This window comes from Moschus berezovskii, chromosome 8 (assembly GCF_049115385.1).
Source record: "Moschus berezovskii isolate FMDL1 chromosome 8, NW_MosBer_1.0, whole genome shotgun sequence".
Classification (NCBI taxonomy): domain Eukaryota; kingdom Metazoa; phylum Chordata; class Mammalia; order Artiodactyla; family Moschidae; genus Moschus; species Moschus berezovskii.
The window spans coordinates 105,695,443-105,711,591 of record NC_142467.1 but is presented as its reverse complement, the minus strand read 5'-3'; the positions used below and the strand labels follow the sequence as shown (position 1 = coordinate 105,711,591).

General features: G+C 46.4%; 1 protein-coding gene across 2 annotated transcripts; it reads left to right on the top strand.

Moving 5' to 3' along the window:
• The first annotated feature begins 382 nt into the window (after positions 1–382).
• Positions 383–12,634, top strand: SMIM7 (small integral membrane protein 7). 2 transcript variants are annotated; one of them, XM_055428992.2, is made up of 5 exons: positions 406–763; positions 846–887; positions 1,380–1,432; positions 5,625–5,715; positions 11,555–12,634. In XM_055428992.2, exons 1-5 carry the CDS (start codon positions 672–674, stop codon positions 11,568–11,570), a joined length of 294 nt encoding a protein of 97 aa, XP_055284967.2. In that variant the 5' UTR covers positions 406–671; the 3' UTR covers positions 11,571–12,634. The 2 variants fall into 2 exon arrangements, with proteins under 2 accessions (XP_055284966.2, XP_055284967.2); XM_055428991.2 differs by lacking the exon at positions 5,625–5,715 and having other exon boundaries at positions 383–763.
• Positions 12,635–16,149: the final 3,515 nt, after the last annotated feature.

Sequence of the window (16,149 nt, the reverse complement as noted above, 5' to 3'; positions counted from 1 at the left end):
CCGCCCCCGGTAGTGCCCCCGGCTAGTGGGGATCTTGCCTTCCGTGGGGCCCAGGAGGAGGCCCTTTTGGAACCCAACAGTCGGGATGTACATGTCAGGGAGAGCCCACTGCGTCGGGATCCATTCCCCTATGCAGTTTAATGATCAAAAGATCCCGTTTTTCCAGAGGCCGCATCCTTTGAGAGCCTAGCCCAGCAGAAGGAAAAGCTGCTGCGCTAGTGGTGTGGAGCGCTGGTCACTCACACACGGGCGATAGGCTTCCAATCCGTGACCCAATCCTGCCCTCATATGGTTCCTCCCAGTTGGATGACGTCATGCTCTCGCCCCGCCCTTTCTTGGTTACGTTCAAGGCCTGGGGGCTCAGACGGTGAAGAATCTGCCTGCAATGCTGGAGATGTGGGTTCGAGCCCTGGGTCGGAAAGATTCCCGGAAGAAGGGAATGGCAACCCACTCCAGAATTCTTGCCTGGAGAAGTCCATGGACAGAGGAGCCTGAGGGATTACAGTCCATGGGGTCGCAAAGAGTGGGACACGACTGAGCGACTAACACTTTTCAAGGAGCGGCGCTGGCTCTTCCTTTAAGGGGCTTGGCCTGTAGAAGGCGGGACCCTGCCCGCCTTGATCTTTGATTGGCTCAGCCTTCGCCAGAGCTGCTCCCAGATTGGTTGGCTCATGTGTCTCTCCTCTCCCTCCCCGAGGTTTCCGCTTCCTGTTCTGACGGACGCTCCGGCCGTAACGATGATCGGGGACATCCTGCTGTTTGGGTAATTAGGGGGACCAGAGGATGGGACGTGAGGGCCCTGTACGGTGCGGGGCGGCCTAAGTAACAGTATTCTTCCTCTGTAGGACGCTGTTGATGAACGCCGGGGCGGTGCTCAACTTTAAGCTGTGAGTAGGCCGCGTTGGACCGTGGCTCCATCCGGGGGAACTGTAGCCCCGCCCCTGCGAGCGTGAGCCTGCCCTACGACCCCAGCCCCGCCCCCAAGTCCCCGCCTCTAGTTCCGCCTCCATTCCGGTCAGTCCTTCTACGGCCCTCTGCGCCACCGCGACTTGAAATCCAGACTCTCAGTTCCCCCAGTATCCCTCTGCTCGCACCCATGAGAGCCTCAGGCCCATCCCCCGAGAATCTCTTAGCCCTAACGTGTATCCTCAGCCCTACATCTGGCACCCTCGGACCACCGCCTCCACCCTGTCGATGGCTGAAGTCATAGCTATGATTGGCGGGGCAAGTGGTGGTCCAGGGAGGATCACTGAGCTGCTCGAAGTCACAGCATACCAGCAGTAGGACTAGAACTCTCCTCTGAGCTGGGGATCAGGGCCTGGAGACCAAGTGATGTGTTTGTCCTATTGAAAGTGGACGCTGTCTGCTTCTCTTTGTAGGAAAAAGAAGGACACACAGGGCTTTGGGGAGGAGTCGAGGGAGCCCAGCACAGGTAAGGCCTCCTTTCAGGACTCTGAAATTGGTACATTTCGGAGAGTACAGTTTTTTCTCATCAGTTTTAAGTGTGTGGTGGGGTGTGGCCTGAGTTTGTGCTGTCCTTCTACCCACCTTTGTCATCCACTTGTTTCTCTTACCAGGCCTCCTTGCATAGGTCAGCTCTCATTTCACTTTTTACAGTTATAATTTTCATCTTTGTGTGCTATCTGGCTAATACCTACTTCTCACACTTGATCTTAAGCTCCAGAAAAGAGGCTCCAGCTTGTTTTGGCTTCTTTGTGTCCTTGAAGTTCCAACATTCCAGTGTGAATGAATGAATATCCTCACAAATAGGTATTATCTTCAGAATGCTGTTGTTATTGTTCAGTCGTTCAGCTGTGTTTAGCTCTTTGCAACCTCTGAACCAGAGCCCCCACAGGGCCTCCACAGGCTTCTTTGTTCATGGGATTCTCCAGGCAAGAATATTGGAGTGGGTTCAGAATACTGTTAATTTTCAATTAGATTAATATAATTTTCAATTAGATTAGCTTTCAAATAAGGCAGGAGATGGTCTCTGCATCTGTTGAATGGGAGTTGAGAAGCAGGACCCCATCGAGATGGGGCCTGTGGACTCTAGCTATCCCAGCCTCCGCCCCCTTTATAGCATTTTACCCGCCTGGCCCCTGGTGGCCCTTGAATGTATACTTGCAGCTCAGTTGACTCATATAACTATTTGGAGTCTAATGGGATCTGTACCTGACTATTATATCCATTCATCCATTCATTCAACTAGCATTTATTGAGCTTCTGTTATATACTAGCTACTGTGCTGGATGTTGGGAACACAGCAGGGAACAAGACAGATGTAATGCCTGCCTTTGGGTCGTAGTCACACGGAGTGGGACAAACAGTTCCTCCACAAAGAACAGACAGTAAAGGAGAAGACATAGGATAGCAGTGGGGTTGCTGCTCCAGCTTCCTTGTGCGGAGGGAAGGCCCTCTGAGGGGGTGGCGTGCAGCCAAGGTCATGGGTGCTATGATGGAGCATTGCGTGGGGACAACAGGGACCCTGAGGAGCTGTGAATCTGAACAGACAGTCTGACAGCTCTCCTGTATCGGGGGCTTGCCTGGTGGTGGCTGCCTTGTTAGGTTCTTCCTACAAGTATTTCATTTCACCTCTGTTTCTAAAAGGTAAGGAGCATTTTCCTGTGTTACAGATGAGGAAACTGAGGCTCAGGAATGTAGCTCAACTTTTTTGTGGCCACCCAGCAAATCCGTGACAGTATGAGGATTTGAGCCTGGGTTTCTCTGTCTCCAGAGATTGTCCTCTCAGTCACCAGACCATCCGTCTGTTCAGTCATTCATGCCTGCATGCACTCATTCAGCAGCTGTGTACTTTGCTTACCCACTGTGTGGAGGGCACTATTCTAGCGTGGAGGTAGCAGGAGCACTGATGGAAAGGATGGTCAGAACAGTGACTTTCCTCTGATCGGGGGCTTCCTGCAAGGCTCTTTCAAGCTAGGACTCTGTGTGGGCTGTTGCCCCTGCAGAGAATGCTCCTGTCTCTCCATCATCTGCTTGGTTGACCCCTAATATCATAGTGACTGCATTTATCGAGAGCATCCTATATAATGGGCACTGTGCAGCGGCCTTCCCAGTCCCCCATCATCCCTATTTACACTGGAAGAAACTGGGGCACACATCGGCCCAAGTCAGCTGCGCACAAGGGCAGTAAGTTTCAGCCCATATTTAACATACGAACTTATGCACTTTCTCAGTGAGACGTCTTCTGACCCCACTCCCCTCCTGACGCATGCCAGGTTGGGTGCCCCATTATAGCTCCCACAGCACTCACAGTGAATAATCAGTTATGTGGTTACTTGTTTAGGATTCGTCCTCCCTGTGAGCTCCTTGGGGCGGGGATGCCTGTCTCATTCCTCCCTGTACCGCCTAGATTAGTGGGCTTTCATCAGCCTTTGTTGAGAGGAAGATCCTTTTTGTGATCCTGGGCTCAGAGAAGGGCCTCACCAAGCAGTGCCTTGCAGACATCCTGGGGATGGACCTGTCTCTGACATTTGCAGTCTGTGCTGGGCCAGCACAATAGAGGGTGTGTTCCATGTCACTAGCCCTGTGACTTGGACAATACTGTTGTTTAGTCGCTCAATTGGGTCCGACTCTTTGCAACCCCATGGACTGCAACCCACCAGGCTCCTCTGTTCATGGGATTTTCCAGGCAAGGATACTGGAGTGAGTTGCCATGCCCTCCTCCAGGGGATCTTCCCCACCCAGGGATCAAACCTACGTCTCCTGCGGCTCCTGCATTGCAGGTAGGTTCTTTACCGCTGAGCCACCAGGGAAGCCCCTTTGGACAGTGCTGCTGATGCTGCTAAGTTGCTTCAGTCGGTTCTGACTCTGTGCGACCCCATAGACGGCAGCCCACCAGTGCTAGATTTGTCTAAATTATGTTGAGTAAGACCTTGTGCATTTTCTGTGCTTGGATGGTGCAGCAGCGCCAAGTGGCCATCATTTTGGGCTGCTCTGAAAGTTTCCGAGCTCCTGCCTGGTATTCCATACTTCCCGGACAGCTCTGGTCTGTGGATGGCACTTGGGGTGCCAGCCTTGTAGAGCACCTCATCTGGATCCGTTCATCTCATTCTGGAGGCCTTAAGAGCCTGGGCAATCAACTCAAAACCCCAGAGGAAGGTTCTGGAACCCAGATTTCTAATCTTTTTTTCCTAATGTTTATGTTTTTCAGTTGTGTCAGATCTTAGGTGTGGCACGCAGGATCTTCATTGTGGCACATGGAATCTTTCATTGTGCTGCACAGGCTTCTCTCTAGTGTGGTGTGTGGGCTCAGTAGTTGCAGCACATGGCTTTAGTTGCCCTGAGGCATGTGGGATCTTCTTGCCCCAACCAGGGATCTAAGCTGCATCTCCTGTATTGGAAGGCAGATTCTTAATTCTTGGACTGCCAGGGAAGTCCCTCTGGAGTCTTCATGTACTAAATTCCCTCTCCTTAGAGTGGTTTCTATTCCTTGGCGTCGGTGTGTACTAGAGTAAGTCGTCACCAAAGCAGAACTCTCGTTTTACTTGCCTGAATTACTGTGCTTTTTCAGTTGTAAGGAGTTTCCCTGGTGGCTCAGATAGTAAAGAATCCATCTACAGTGCAGGAGACCAGGCTTCAATCCCTGGGTTGGGAAGATCCCCTGGAGAAGGGATTGGCTACCCACTCCAGTATTCTTGCCTAGAGAATTCTATGGACAGAGGAGCCTGGCAGGCTACAGTCCATGGAGTCACAAACAGTTGGACATGACTGAGCAACCAACACTATCACTTCAGTTGTAAATACTGGAAACCAGCTCAAAATGTGTAAAGCAAATAGAAACATCCAAGGGTAGAATGGTCTTCAGACACACATGAATTCAGGGCTTAAACCAGACCTGTAACATGTGACCCTCCCCAGCTCTTCTTCCTCCTGGGTTGACTTTACTCTCAGGCTGGCTTGTGTTGATAAAGATGACCCTCGACCCACATTTTTTCTGTGGAGGGCCAGATCATAGATAGTTTAGGCTTTGTGGGCCATCAGTCTCTGGTGCAACAGTTCACCTCTGTGATTTGGAAGCCACCATTGACAATGTGTAAATGAATAGGCATGGCTGTATTTTAATAAAGCTTTATTTACAGACATTAAAATTTGAATTTCATGTAATTTCTTGTGTCTCACTAAATGCTTTGTTGATTTTTTTTTTAATCATTAAAAAAATTTTTTTTCTTCACTCATGGGCTATACAGAAGTAGGTAGCAGAGGCCAGTTTTGGCCTGTGGACCAGCCGTGGTTTTCCAACCCCTGCCTTAGAGAATTGGGCTTCCATCTTCACAGCCCAGCAACCCTGGCAGAAAACAGGTGCCTCTTTCCCAGTAGTTGGGGCCAAAGTCCCAGGGCCAGCTCTCACTGGACAGATTTGGGTCACGTGCTCTTCCCTGAGCCACTCAGAGGCTGGGGACTTGGTCCTCTCAGGGGGTTGGTAAGTGCCAGTTGTAATCTGAGTGCTTAGGGTTGGGGAACAGAGGTGGCCCAAAGGAAAAGCCATGCTGCTGCTGGAATACAGGGGCAGTGTGTGTGGGGTGGGTAGGGGCCACAGAAGTACACTGCAGTGGTGAAAACAGAAGTGTTAGCACCGCTTGTGAAAATGCTTTCTGACTTCCCAGGTGACAACATCCGGGAGTTCCTGCTGAGCCTCAGATACTTTCGAATCTTCATCGCCCTGTGGAATGTCTTCATGATGTTCTGCATGATCGTGTGAGTGCAGCCCGCCTGTCTCCTCCGTCATTGTTCTCCGTGTCGTTCTCTAGGATGGTCCCCCTGATGGTCGTTCTCTGTCCTCCCAGTCTGCACTTTTGTGTCATGCCTTCCGTTTTCAAAGTTTCCTCTATGCTCGAGAGGAAACTGGGGTCTACAGTTAATCTATGTCCCTGCAGTCCAGGCTGAAGCTTTGATTAGAACCTGGTATTCTCCAAGTCCTGGCTCTGCCCGGAGCCTTGGCAGGAGTTGCCAAGAGATGCCTTCCCTGGAGCCTCTGGCTCCATCACCTCTTGCCAGCTCTGTTGTGCTTAGCCTATACTTGGCGTTGGCCAAAGTGGAAAATATGGCTTAAGAAACCAGTGTGCTGCTGGGTTTTGCTCCCACCCTGCTGGAAGCCAGCAGAAGTGTATTCAGAATTTATTTCTGTTTTGTATGCCTATTTATATTTTCTCATTAGGTGAAAAATATCCAGTTGGATTGGTTTCCCTTTCAGTGTCAGGGCCATAATTCCAATACTGCTTTTAATGAATTATGAGACTCATAGTAAACAGACTCAGTGGGGGAAAAACGAGAGACTCAGGGGTTCTGGGGCATGCTGGGCCCATCCCTGTGTCCTTTCTCTAAAGAGGAAGAGAATGGAAAGTTGGCTGTCTTGAGTCATTGAGATGCTGAATGTGGGGTTGCTGGGTTGTCCTTGTGTCAACCAAGTAGCTGTTTAAGGGGATGATTCTAGGATTTAGCAGGTCAGGTGAACAGAGGTTTCTGTGCCACTAGAAAGTATTTTAGAGCCCAGAAAGAGGACTGTAAAGTATGCCTGACAAGTATTAATTGCTCAGTTGTGTCTTGACTCTTTGCAATCCCATGGACCGTAGCCTGCTAGGTTCCTCTGTCCATGGAAGTCTCCAGATAAGAACACTGGACTGGGTTGCAGTGCCCTTTTCCAGGGGATCTTCCTGACCCAGGGATCAAATCCGGGTCTCCTGCATTGCAGGCAGAGCGATTGCAGGTGTGTGAGCCACCTGAGAAGCCCAAAACTGTGCCTGGAAAGGCCCCTCTGGGGAGTTTGGATGAGGCCTACCTAGGTACAAAGAGAGCGTGTGAAGAGACCAGGGAATTTGCAGGAGTGTAGGAAGTATGAGTCCTCACAGAAAGTAGAAGTGCTGGGGAGCTCGTCCTTCATTCATTTATTACTATCTGTTCACAAGTGTCTGTCGAGGGCTGTGCTCCAGGATTACAGTTGAGACCGAAACAGCCATAGTCCCTGCCTTCAGTGAACGCACTGGTCACTCAAACGGTTAAGAGTCTGCCTGCAATGCAGGAGACCCAGGTTCAAACTGTGGATGGGGAAGATCCACTGGAGAAGGAAACGGCTACGCACTCCAGTATTTGTGCCTGGAAAATCCCACAGATAGAGGAGCCTGGTGGGCTACAGCCCATGGGGTTGCAAAGAGTCAGACACAGCTGAGCGATTAACATTCTTCTTTCAGTGAATGCACAGAATAACAGGGGCATAGCAAGAAAATAGAAAAACAATGAATTGCGAGGTGGAGAATTGAAGGGGGAGGCTCCCAGTTTAGGATGGTCAGGCAGAGGCTAAGAAGATGCCATTGAAATCAAGACCTAAAGAATGAGAGGAAACCTGCCACTTGCAGAGCTGGAGCGAGGCTCAGTGGCGCCAGAAGCAGCATGTGCAAAGGTTCGGGGCGGAAGGGAGCTCAATATGTTCTCATCAGTTTCTCTGTCCATCGGCGTCATCAGCCTTTCTTAACCTGACCAGCTTTCTCCACTACTTGTCTGCTGGCTTGTGCCCATCAGGACAGTAGCCTCGGGCTTTGTAACCTCTCAGCTCAGCCCAAGGCTAGCTTAGCCAGTAGCCCAGGGTCCTGATTTTGATTGTGACGTATAGATCCCTGACCTCGGCCAACGCTTTCAGCCTGTGCTCTGAGTGGGGGAAGCTTCTCTCCAGAAAGGGCTCTGTCAGGGAGGCAGCAACCGGCTTTTTCAGGGTGATAAAAAGTGGAAATCACCTAAATCTCCAAGAATAGGAGAAGAGTCAGGTAGCTCAAAAGATACTCATATGACCAGTGGTGATGACACCATCACTGATAGCCTGTCTACACAGGATTTTCCTTTCTTCTTTCTTTTTGGCCCTGCTGCATGGTTTGTGGGATCTTAGTTCCCCGACCAAGGATAGAAACCGGGCCCTCGGCAGTGAGAGTATAGAGTGCTAACCAATGGACTGTCAGGGAATTCTGCCTCCCCACTCCCACCCACACGCACCCCAGGAAAACGTTTAGAAAGTAAAGAAGGTGGGATATCACCTGTAGGTACACTCTAGCGTCACACTCTGGCGTTGTGACTTGCACACGGTCACACTGAATAAATGCTGAGTGAGTGCGTGCAGGAGGTAAGTGCCCGTGAGGAATCGGAAGGATCTAGTGCAGCCTGTCCCCTGAGGCACCATGCTGGCTGCTGAGGACATCAGCGGGCCCAAGGGATGGCTCACTAGTCTGTACACTCACGTTTGTAATCACTGGGAATTTTTAGAAAGTCCTGAAAAGCTTGAATTTTCACTGGAAGAACTGATGCTGAAGCTGAAGCTCCAATACTTTGGCCACCTAATGTGAAAAGCTGACTCATTGGAAAAGCCCCTGATGTTGGGAAAGATTGAGGGCAGGAGGAGAAGAGGGCGACAGAGGATGAGATGGTTGGATGGCATCACTGACTCAATGGACATGAGTTTGCGCAAACTCCAGGAGACAGTGAAGGTCAGGGAAACCTGACCTGCTGCAGTGCATGGGGTCACAAAGAGTCAGACACGACATAGTGACTGAACAACAACAACCAAAAGCCTGAAATACAGGGAGAAAGGTCTCTGAATGTTAGAGACCAAGGGCTCTGATAGGTGCAACTTTGAAACATATCCAAAATTACGTAGATGGATAACAGATGGGTACATGGTAAAGTGAAGTGTTAATTGCAGAATGTAGGTCGCATGTTTGTGGGTGTTTGCTGAACTGTCCTTTTAACTCTTCTTTATGTTGCAATATTCGTAAAAAATTATGGGCAGGGGAAGATAGAAGACGAAAGTGTCAAACCGTGGAAAAAGATTTTAAGTAAACAGTGGAAGTCGGTCTTCACAATTCAGTGTTTTGTAGTGTTTTCATATGGTGTGCGACCATCACCTCTAATTCTAGAATGTTTCCATCCACCCCAAGGGAAGCCCACTACCCATTAAGCAGTTCCTCCCCATGCCTCCCTCTCCCAACCTTAGGCAGCCACTGGTCTCCTTTCTGTCTCTAATGGATTTGCCTGTCCTGCATATTTCACACTGATGGAGTCATATATGGCTTTTTGGGTCTGGCTGCCTTCATTCAGCATAATGTCTTCTGCGTTCTTCCATGTTGTAGTGTGTGTCAGTATTTCATTTCTTTGTATAACTGAATAACAGTCCATTGTCTTGATATGCCACAGTTTGCGCATCGGTTGGTGGATATTTGAGATGTTCCCACTTTTTGGCTATTTTGAATAATGCTGATACAAACATTTGTGTACAAGTGTTTATGCAGACTTAAGTTTTCAGATCTCTGGTATATACCCAGGAGTGGAATTGCTGGGTCATATGGTAACTATATTTATCCTTTTGAGGAACCGCCAGACTCTTTTTCAAAGTGGCTCAGCAATTTACATTCCCACTAGCAGTGTCTGACGGTTCCAATTTCTGCATGACCTTGCTAATGCTTGTTATTGTCAATCTTTTTGATTATTGCCTTCCTAATGGATGTTCATTGGAGGGACTGATGCTAAAGCTGAAACTCCAATACTTTGGCCACCTCATGAGACGAGTTGACTCACTGGAAAAGACTCTGATGCTGGGAAAGGTTGGGGGCGGGAGGAGAAGGGGACGACGGAGAATGAGATGGCTGGATGGCATCACCGACTCTGTGGACATGAGTTTGAGTGTACTCCGGGAGTTGGTGATGGACAGGGAGGCCTGGCGTGCTGTGATTCATGGGGTCGCGGAGAGTCGGACACGACTGAGCGACTGAACTGAACTGAACTGAACTGAACTGAATGGATGTGAAGGTTGATTTACATTTCCCTGACAGTTAATGACATTGAACTATTGGCCATTTGTGTATCTTCTTTGGTGAAATGTCTGTTTAGATCTTTTGCCAGTTTTTAGTTGGATTATTACTAAAGTTATAATTGTAGGGGTTCTTTTACGTTCTGGATACCAGGCCTTTATCAGGTAAATGATTTGAAAGTGTTTCCTCCCATCTGGTGGATTGTCTTTTCAGTTTCTTGATGGTGTCATCTGAAGCGCAGAATTCCACAAATTGATGAAGTCCAGTGTGTCTGTTTCCTTTGTTGCTTGTACTTTTTGTGTTATAGCCTCAAAGTCATTGCCTCATCCAAGGCTTCCCTGGTGGCTCAGACAGTAAAGAGTCCACCTGCGATGCAGGATACCTGGTTCGATCCCTGGGTCGGGAAGGTTCCCCTGGAGAAGGGAATGGCAACCTACTCCGGTATTCTGGCCTGGAGAATTCCATGGACAGAGGCGGGTCAGAGGAGCCTACAGTCCATGGGTCGCGGAGTCAGATACGACTTTCACTTCACTTTTCAACCCAAAGTCACAAGGACTTTCACCTAAAAGTTTTTGTAAACGTTTTATAGTTTTAATAGTTAGGTCCGTGATCCATTTTGAGTTAACTTTTGTGTGTGGTGTGAAGTAGGGATCCAGCTTCTTTCGTTTGTATGTGGTGTGACTCAATTGTTCCTGCCCCATCTGTTATTTTTCAAATAACCTTTTTATCTTGGAAAGAGCTAGGTTTGCAGAAATGTTGCAAAGATAATACAAAGAATTCCCTTGATCTATTAATTCACAGCACAAGGGTTAGGGGAGTCGACTGTCCTCAAAGTTGAAAATCCAAGTATAAGCTTATAGCTGGCCCTTCATATCTGTAGTCCTTCATCCACAGAGTCAGCCAACCTTGGATCGTGTAGTACTGCAGTGTTTACTGTTGAAAAAAATCCAGTCAACCAACTTTGGATCATGTAGCAGTGCAGTATTTGCTGTTGAAAATTCCAGTCAATGAAACCTTAGATCCTGTAGTACTGCGGAATTTACTATTGAAAAAAAGACAAAATCCACATGTAAGTGGTCTGGTACATGTTCAAACCTGTGTTGTTCAAGAGTCAACAGTGTATATTTTTAACAACTCTGCAGTTTTCCCCTGTAGGCCTGTATCATAACCTATATACCAATTCCCAAACTTCATGAACATTTATACAGTTTCTAGGCCTCTCTTGTTCCAGGTTTTTTCAGTTAACAGTTCTCTAATAATTGTTTACTCAAAGGTCTTTTTCATTTATGAAAGTCACCACTGACTTGCAGTGATAGCGCATGGGCTAAAATAAAATGTAGATACTTTTTAGAAGAGTTACTTAAAGTGTACAGTTGAGGAGTGTTGTATGTTTACACTGTTGTGTAATAGAGTTACTTGTAAAATCAGAAAATGGTGTAAAATAATCTTAGTAATAGTATGTGTCTGACTCTCTGCGGTCCCATGGACTGTAGCCCGTCAGGCTCCTCTGTCCATGGAATTTTCCAGGCAAGACTACCGAAGTGGGTTGCTATTTCCTACTCCAGGGGATCGTCCTAACCCAGGGATTGAACCTGCCTCTCTGAGTCTCCTCCATTGGCAGCTGGGTTCTTTACTACTAGTGCTACCTGGGAAGCCCTTAGTAATGGTAACCATAAAATATTGCCTGACAGTGTTTTCAAGGCTACAGCTTCCCATCCTCATGGAGGTTTGCCCTCTAATTTTTCCAGGCTGTTTGGTTCCTGAGCTCCAGATGCAGAACCGAGAACACACCTTCTGCGTCTCTCTTCCTCCGTTCCTGACGACTTCAAGAATGTTTCTGACCAGAAACCGAGTGACCTTCCCAGAAAGTCCAAGCTTGTGGTGGGTGGAAAAAATGTTCGCCAAGATGCACATGGTTTCCCAGCCACATCACTGTTTTCTTTTCAAAGATGTTTTCTCTTTGATCGTTGCCTTGAAATGCTGTCTACTTGAGGAGTCTGAGGAGAGTGCGTGTAAAGGGCTGGGATGATGTTGCATTCCCCAAAGATAAAGGAACCTGTTTAATCAGAGCAGAGTCTCTCTTCTACCAGGCTTTCCCTGGAAACCCGTTTCTGTGTCTTTTTTGGGTTATTTTTAATGACAGTCCTTTTTTGGTTCAAGTTATACAGATTTGTAAAAATCTTTCTTATCCAGGGATCTGAAGCAGAAAGGTTGGCTTTTCAGTTTGATGAGCCTCTTATTGGACTGTGTTTGTGATGACTGAGCAAGTTCATTGTTGCTGGGTCAGTGTCCAGATTCCTTCCCCATCACAATGGGCTGTGCTCGGCCACCCTGTGCCACTAAGATTGCCCCAGGACTTCAAGGGTGAAGTATTATCGGTTCCCATGAAGGAGAGGTGCAGAGCAGTTGGCAGGACGGATGGGGGTTTTATGAGAAACTTTGCCTTGCCTGGAAGCCCTCTATTAAACTAACTTTTGGGGACCGTTAACTGTAGAGTTTTTAGAATGAGAGTGATTTAAGTGGTGGTACTGGGATCCAGCTCTGAAAGCTTGGGTTTTGGGGTCTGCTTTTTAAGTGGATGATTTCAACACAATACGCCTCATTTGAGGAAATACAGCATTTTGCACAGAAGCTTCCTTGAATCCAAATCCGAATTTAATCACCAACATGGCTGTCTGGTGGTCAGCACCCGGATCCTGCAGCTGTTTGATTTATTTGTTGTGATGTGTGAAATCCAAACTTGTAGGTAACCTGCTGGGAGGGAAAAATAAATATGCAGGCTTTTAGAACTAAGCAGGATTGAAAATAAAGCTCATTTCTAAAAAGGGCCTTTTGTTTATATATTTTTTAAACCAAGAAGTTGACTTTCTTATTTTACTCACTATTTTTTTGTTACTGTCATTGGGTTGTTTAAAAATTATTTTATTGAAGTAGAGTTGATTTAAAATGTTGTGTTAATTTGTACTATAGAAGTTGACTTTCAGTTTGAGTTGTTGCAGATTACACTGTGGGAAACACCTAGGGTTTATTATGGAGGCTTTCAAAAAGTTAGAGAAGAAGCATCGTTAGATATTCCTTTTCAGATTTTGTTCAGTATATGTTGGGCAAGAATTGGGCAGTGAAGATTTTGATGGGCTGCACCTGGAAGAATAGAACGAGTGAGAGATAAGGGAGGGTTTTGCTTGGCCAGGTTCACAGTCACTTACCCTGTTGCTCACTTAATTCATTCTGTCTGGTTGGCCAAAAGCTTCTTTCAGGTTTCTCTGTAACATCTTACAGAAAAAACCCAAACAAACTTTTTGGCCATCCCAATACTTCATTGGTTCTGTCATTTATTCCCTGATCAAATCCAGGCTGAGCATCATCCCATGGTTTGTAAGTTGCAGGGAATGGGGCTGCTGAATTGAGGTTCACCCAGGCTGGTATCCTCCTCAGCAGGAACAGACGTGCCAAGATCTTGGCTGGTCAGTCCTCAAGCCATATGAATGGTGTGAGGAAACCTCTCTGCCTTATTCAGACCCGATGCTGAGGTTTCAATGAAGCAAGGCATTTGTGCATCATGGAGATGAATTGAACTCAGAGAAGAGAATGCTGTCATTGAGATTTTGCTTCAATAGTTGTATTTTTCTCTGGAGAACTATCATCTCCTTGTTCAGTTCTTATAAGCAATGGAGCTTTGGGGGACTCACATCAAAGGCTGTTATACATTTTTAAAGTGGCAGCTCATGGATGTGTATCTTTAGGAAGCTTTTCAAGAACCCACGTTAGCACCAAAGGTTACCTGAGTTTCAGTTTAGGGTGCGTAGGGTCCCACAGCATGCACGTGCTGGTGTTCTGAGTCTGATAGATGTGGGTTCAAATCCAATCTCTGTGTCTTGCTAATGGGGCCTTGACTGATTGCTTCTTCCATGAAAGCCTTCCCTTAAGCCATTTTAAAGAGTTTTCACATCTTTAAAATGGGCTTGGGGGAAGAAAAAAGGCGGAGAAGTTTCTTGGTGGTCTAGTGGTTAAGATTCTGCAGTTTCACTACTGTGGCCCCAGCTTCAATTCCTAGTTGGGGAACGAGGATCCCCCAAGCCATGCAGTGTGACCAAAAAAAAAAAATGGGCTGAAAGTCAAACCTCCCAGGTTTGTTGTAAGATTCGGTCATCCTGAAGGTGGGCCAAGTGCTCGACTGGCTGGCAGCCAGTAAGCACTCAGTACTCGTGTGTCCTTAACGGCCTGAATTTTCTCCCTTCTTGCCTTCATTCATTCATACAGTCCCCACACAGACTGTGAAAAGAGCACTCACGTGATTTTAAAAATTGGAAAACCTTTTACATCTTCCCATTCCTTTTCCAGCATTTTCCTTATACATATTGGTAGTTTCTACAGTGGATAAGGCAGTTTGGGTTCTGCTGTTTCCTTGTTTTCAATTGAAGCATAGTGATTTATATTGTTACAGGTAGATAGCAAGGTGATTCAGTTACATACATATCTATACATTATTTTTCTGATTCTTTTCCATTGTGTACTTCTCTGTGCTTTACAATAGGGCCTTGTTATTTATCTCTTTTGTATCTAGTAGCATGTATCTGTTAATGCCAAACTCCTAATTAATTCCTTTCCCCCTTGGTAACCATAATTTTGTTTTCTGTATCTCTGAGCCTCTGATGTTTTCATTTCAGCATCACTTCCTTCATATTTTCTGGGCTGCCAGAGAGATCTCATCTTTCTCGTTCTGATTCCCGTGGAGCATCGATAAATCTCTCTTTAACCTTGGCCCTCTCATACGTACTTTGAACTTGTACTGTGTCCACTGTTATAAATGCTGCTGTGGTCACCACTGTTGTGACCTCTGCTGCCTTCGCACACTCGTAATCCCCAGGGCCAGGGAGTCTCCATTATCAGGTGCCACCACTGTAGCGTTTGTTTGTTTTATTTTCTTTTAAAGTTTCTTACTACTAATGCCCGTTCATTGTTGAAAAATTATGAAGTACAGCTTTGCTATAAGGGGAAAAATCACCCATGGTCACTTTCCCCCAGAGTATCACTCTGGGTACACATTCTTCCGGCTCCTTTTCCACACATGTGCATTGGGTATGGCAGATACCTTTTCTGTACACAAATGGTATTTGTGTATCTTCTGGCCTGCTTTCCTCACCTAATAATATGACCACATTTCTGCTTTTTTTTTCCCCTATGATACCATTCTCATTAATTGCAAATAAGCCATTGTGTGGACATACCATAATTAATTTAACTGGTCCCCAGCTGATGGAGACTTGAGTTGTCTTTAGTTTTTGAGTATTATAAATAACACAGCAGTGGACATCTCAGTGTATCATCCCTAGTGGTTTTTTGGAGTCACTTTACAAAAGAGTTTCCACTCCATATCTTGTAATAACTTATAATAGAAAAGAATCTGAAAAAGAATACACAAACAAAAATACACAAATATATATATATAATGGAATCACTTTGCTGTACACTTGAAACTAACACAACATTGTAAATTCACTATACTTCAATTAAAAAAAAACCCTGATACCAAAAAAAGATAGGATGGTAAAATGACTAAACTTATTATAGCTGCTGCTGCAACTTACATATAAAAAAACACAAACATTTTGACAGCTTTAGGCTAAGAACTGCCCCCACCCCCAGAAATGCATCTTAGGCACCTTACTTCTTGTCTTTGTTAATATTCATTTGCTCCTACGGCATGTATTGTTTATGCATATGTACATGATACTTAACATACATACCAAAGAACTTGGTTCTAAGTCCCTGTCTTCTGTGATTGGGAGCAGTGTCTGGCACTTAAGCGGATTAAATTTGCTTAATCTGTGAGCAAGGATGAGGTTTTCAGCTTCACCCAGATAACTGTCTCATGCAACAGCAGCTGATCTCATACTAGCTGGCTTTCCACCTTAGCCTTGATAGTTAACCATCTTTGGTTCAGTTCAGTCTCTCAGTCATGTCTGACTCTTTGCAACCCCATGGACTGAAGCACACCAGGCCTCCCTGTCCATCACCAACTCCCGGAGTTTACTCAAGCTCATGTCCATCGATTCAGTGATGCCATCTAAGCATCTCATCCTCTGTTGTCTCCTCCTCCTGCCTTCAATTTTTCCCAGCATCAGGGTCTTTTCGAGTGAGTCAGTTCTTCACATCAGGTGGCCAAAGTATTGGACTTTCAGCTTCAAATCAGTCCTGCCAATGAATATTCAGGACTGATTTGCTTAAGGATGGACTGGTTGGATCTCCTTGTAGTCCAGGGGACTCTCAAGAGTCTTCTCCAACACCACAGTTCAAAAGCATCAATTCTATGGCACTCAGCTTTCTTTATAGTCCAACTCTC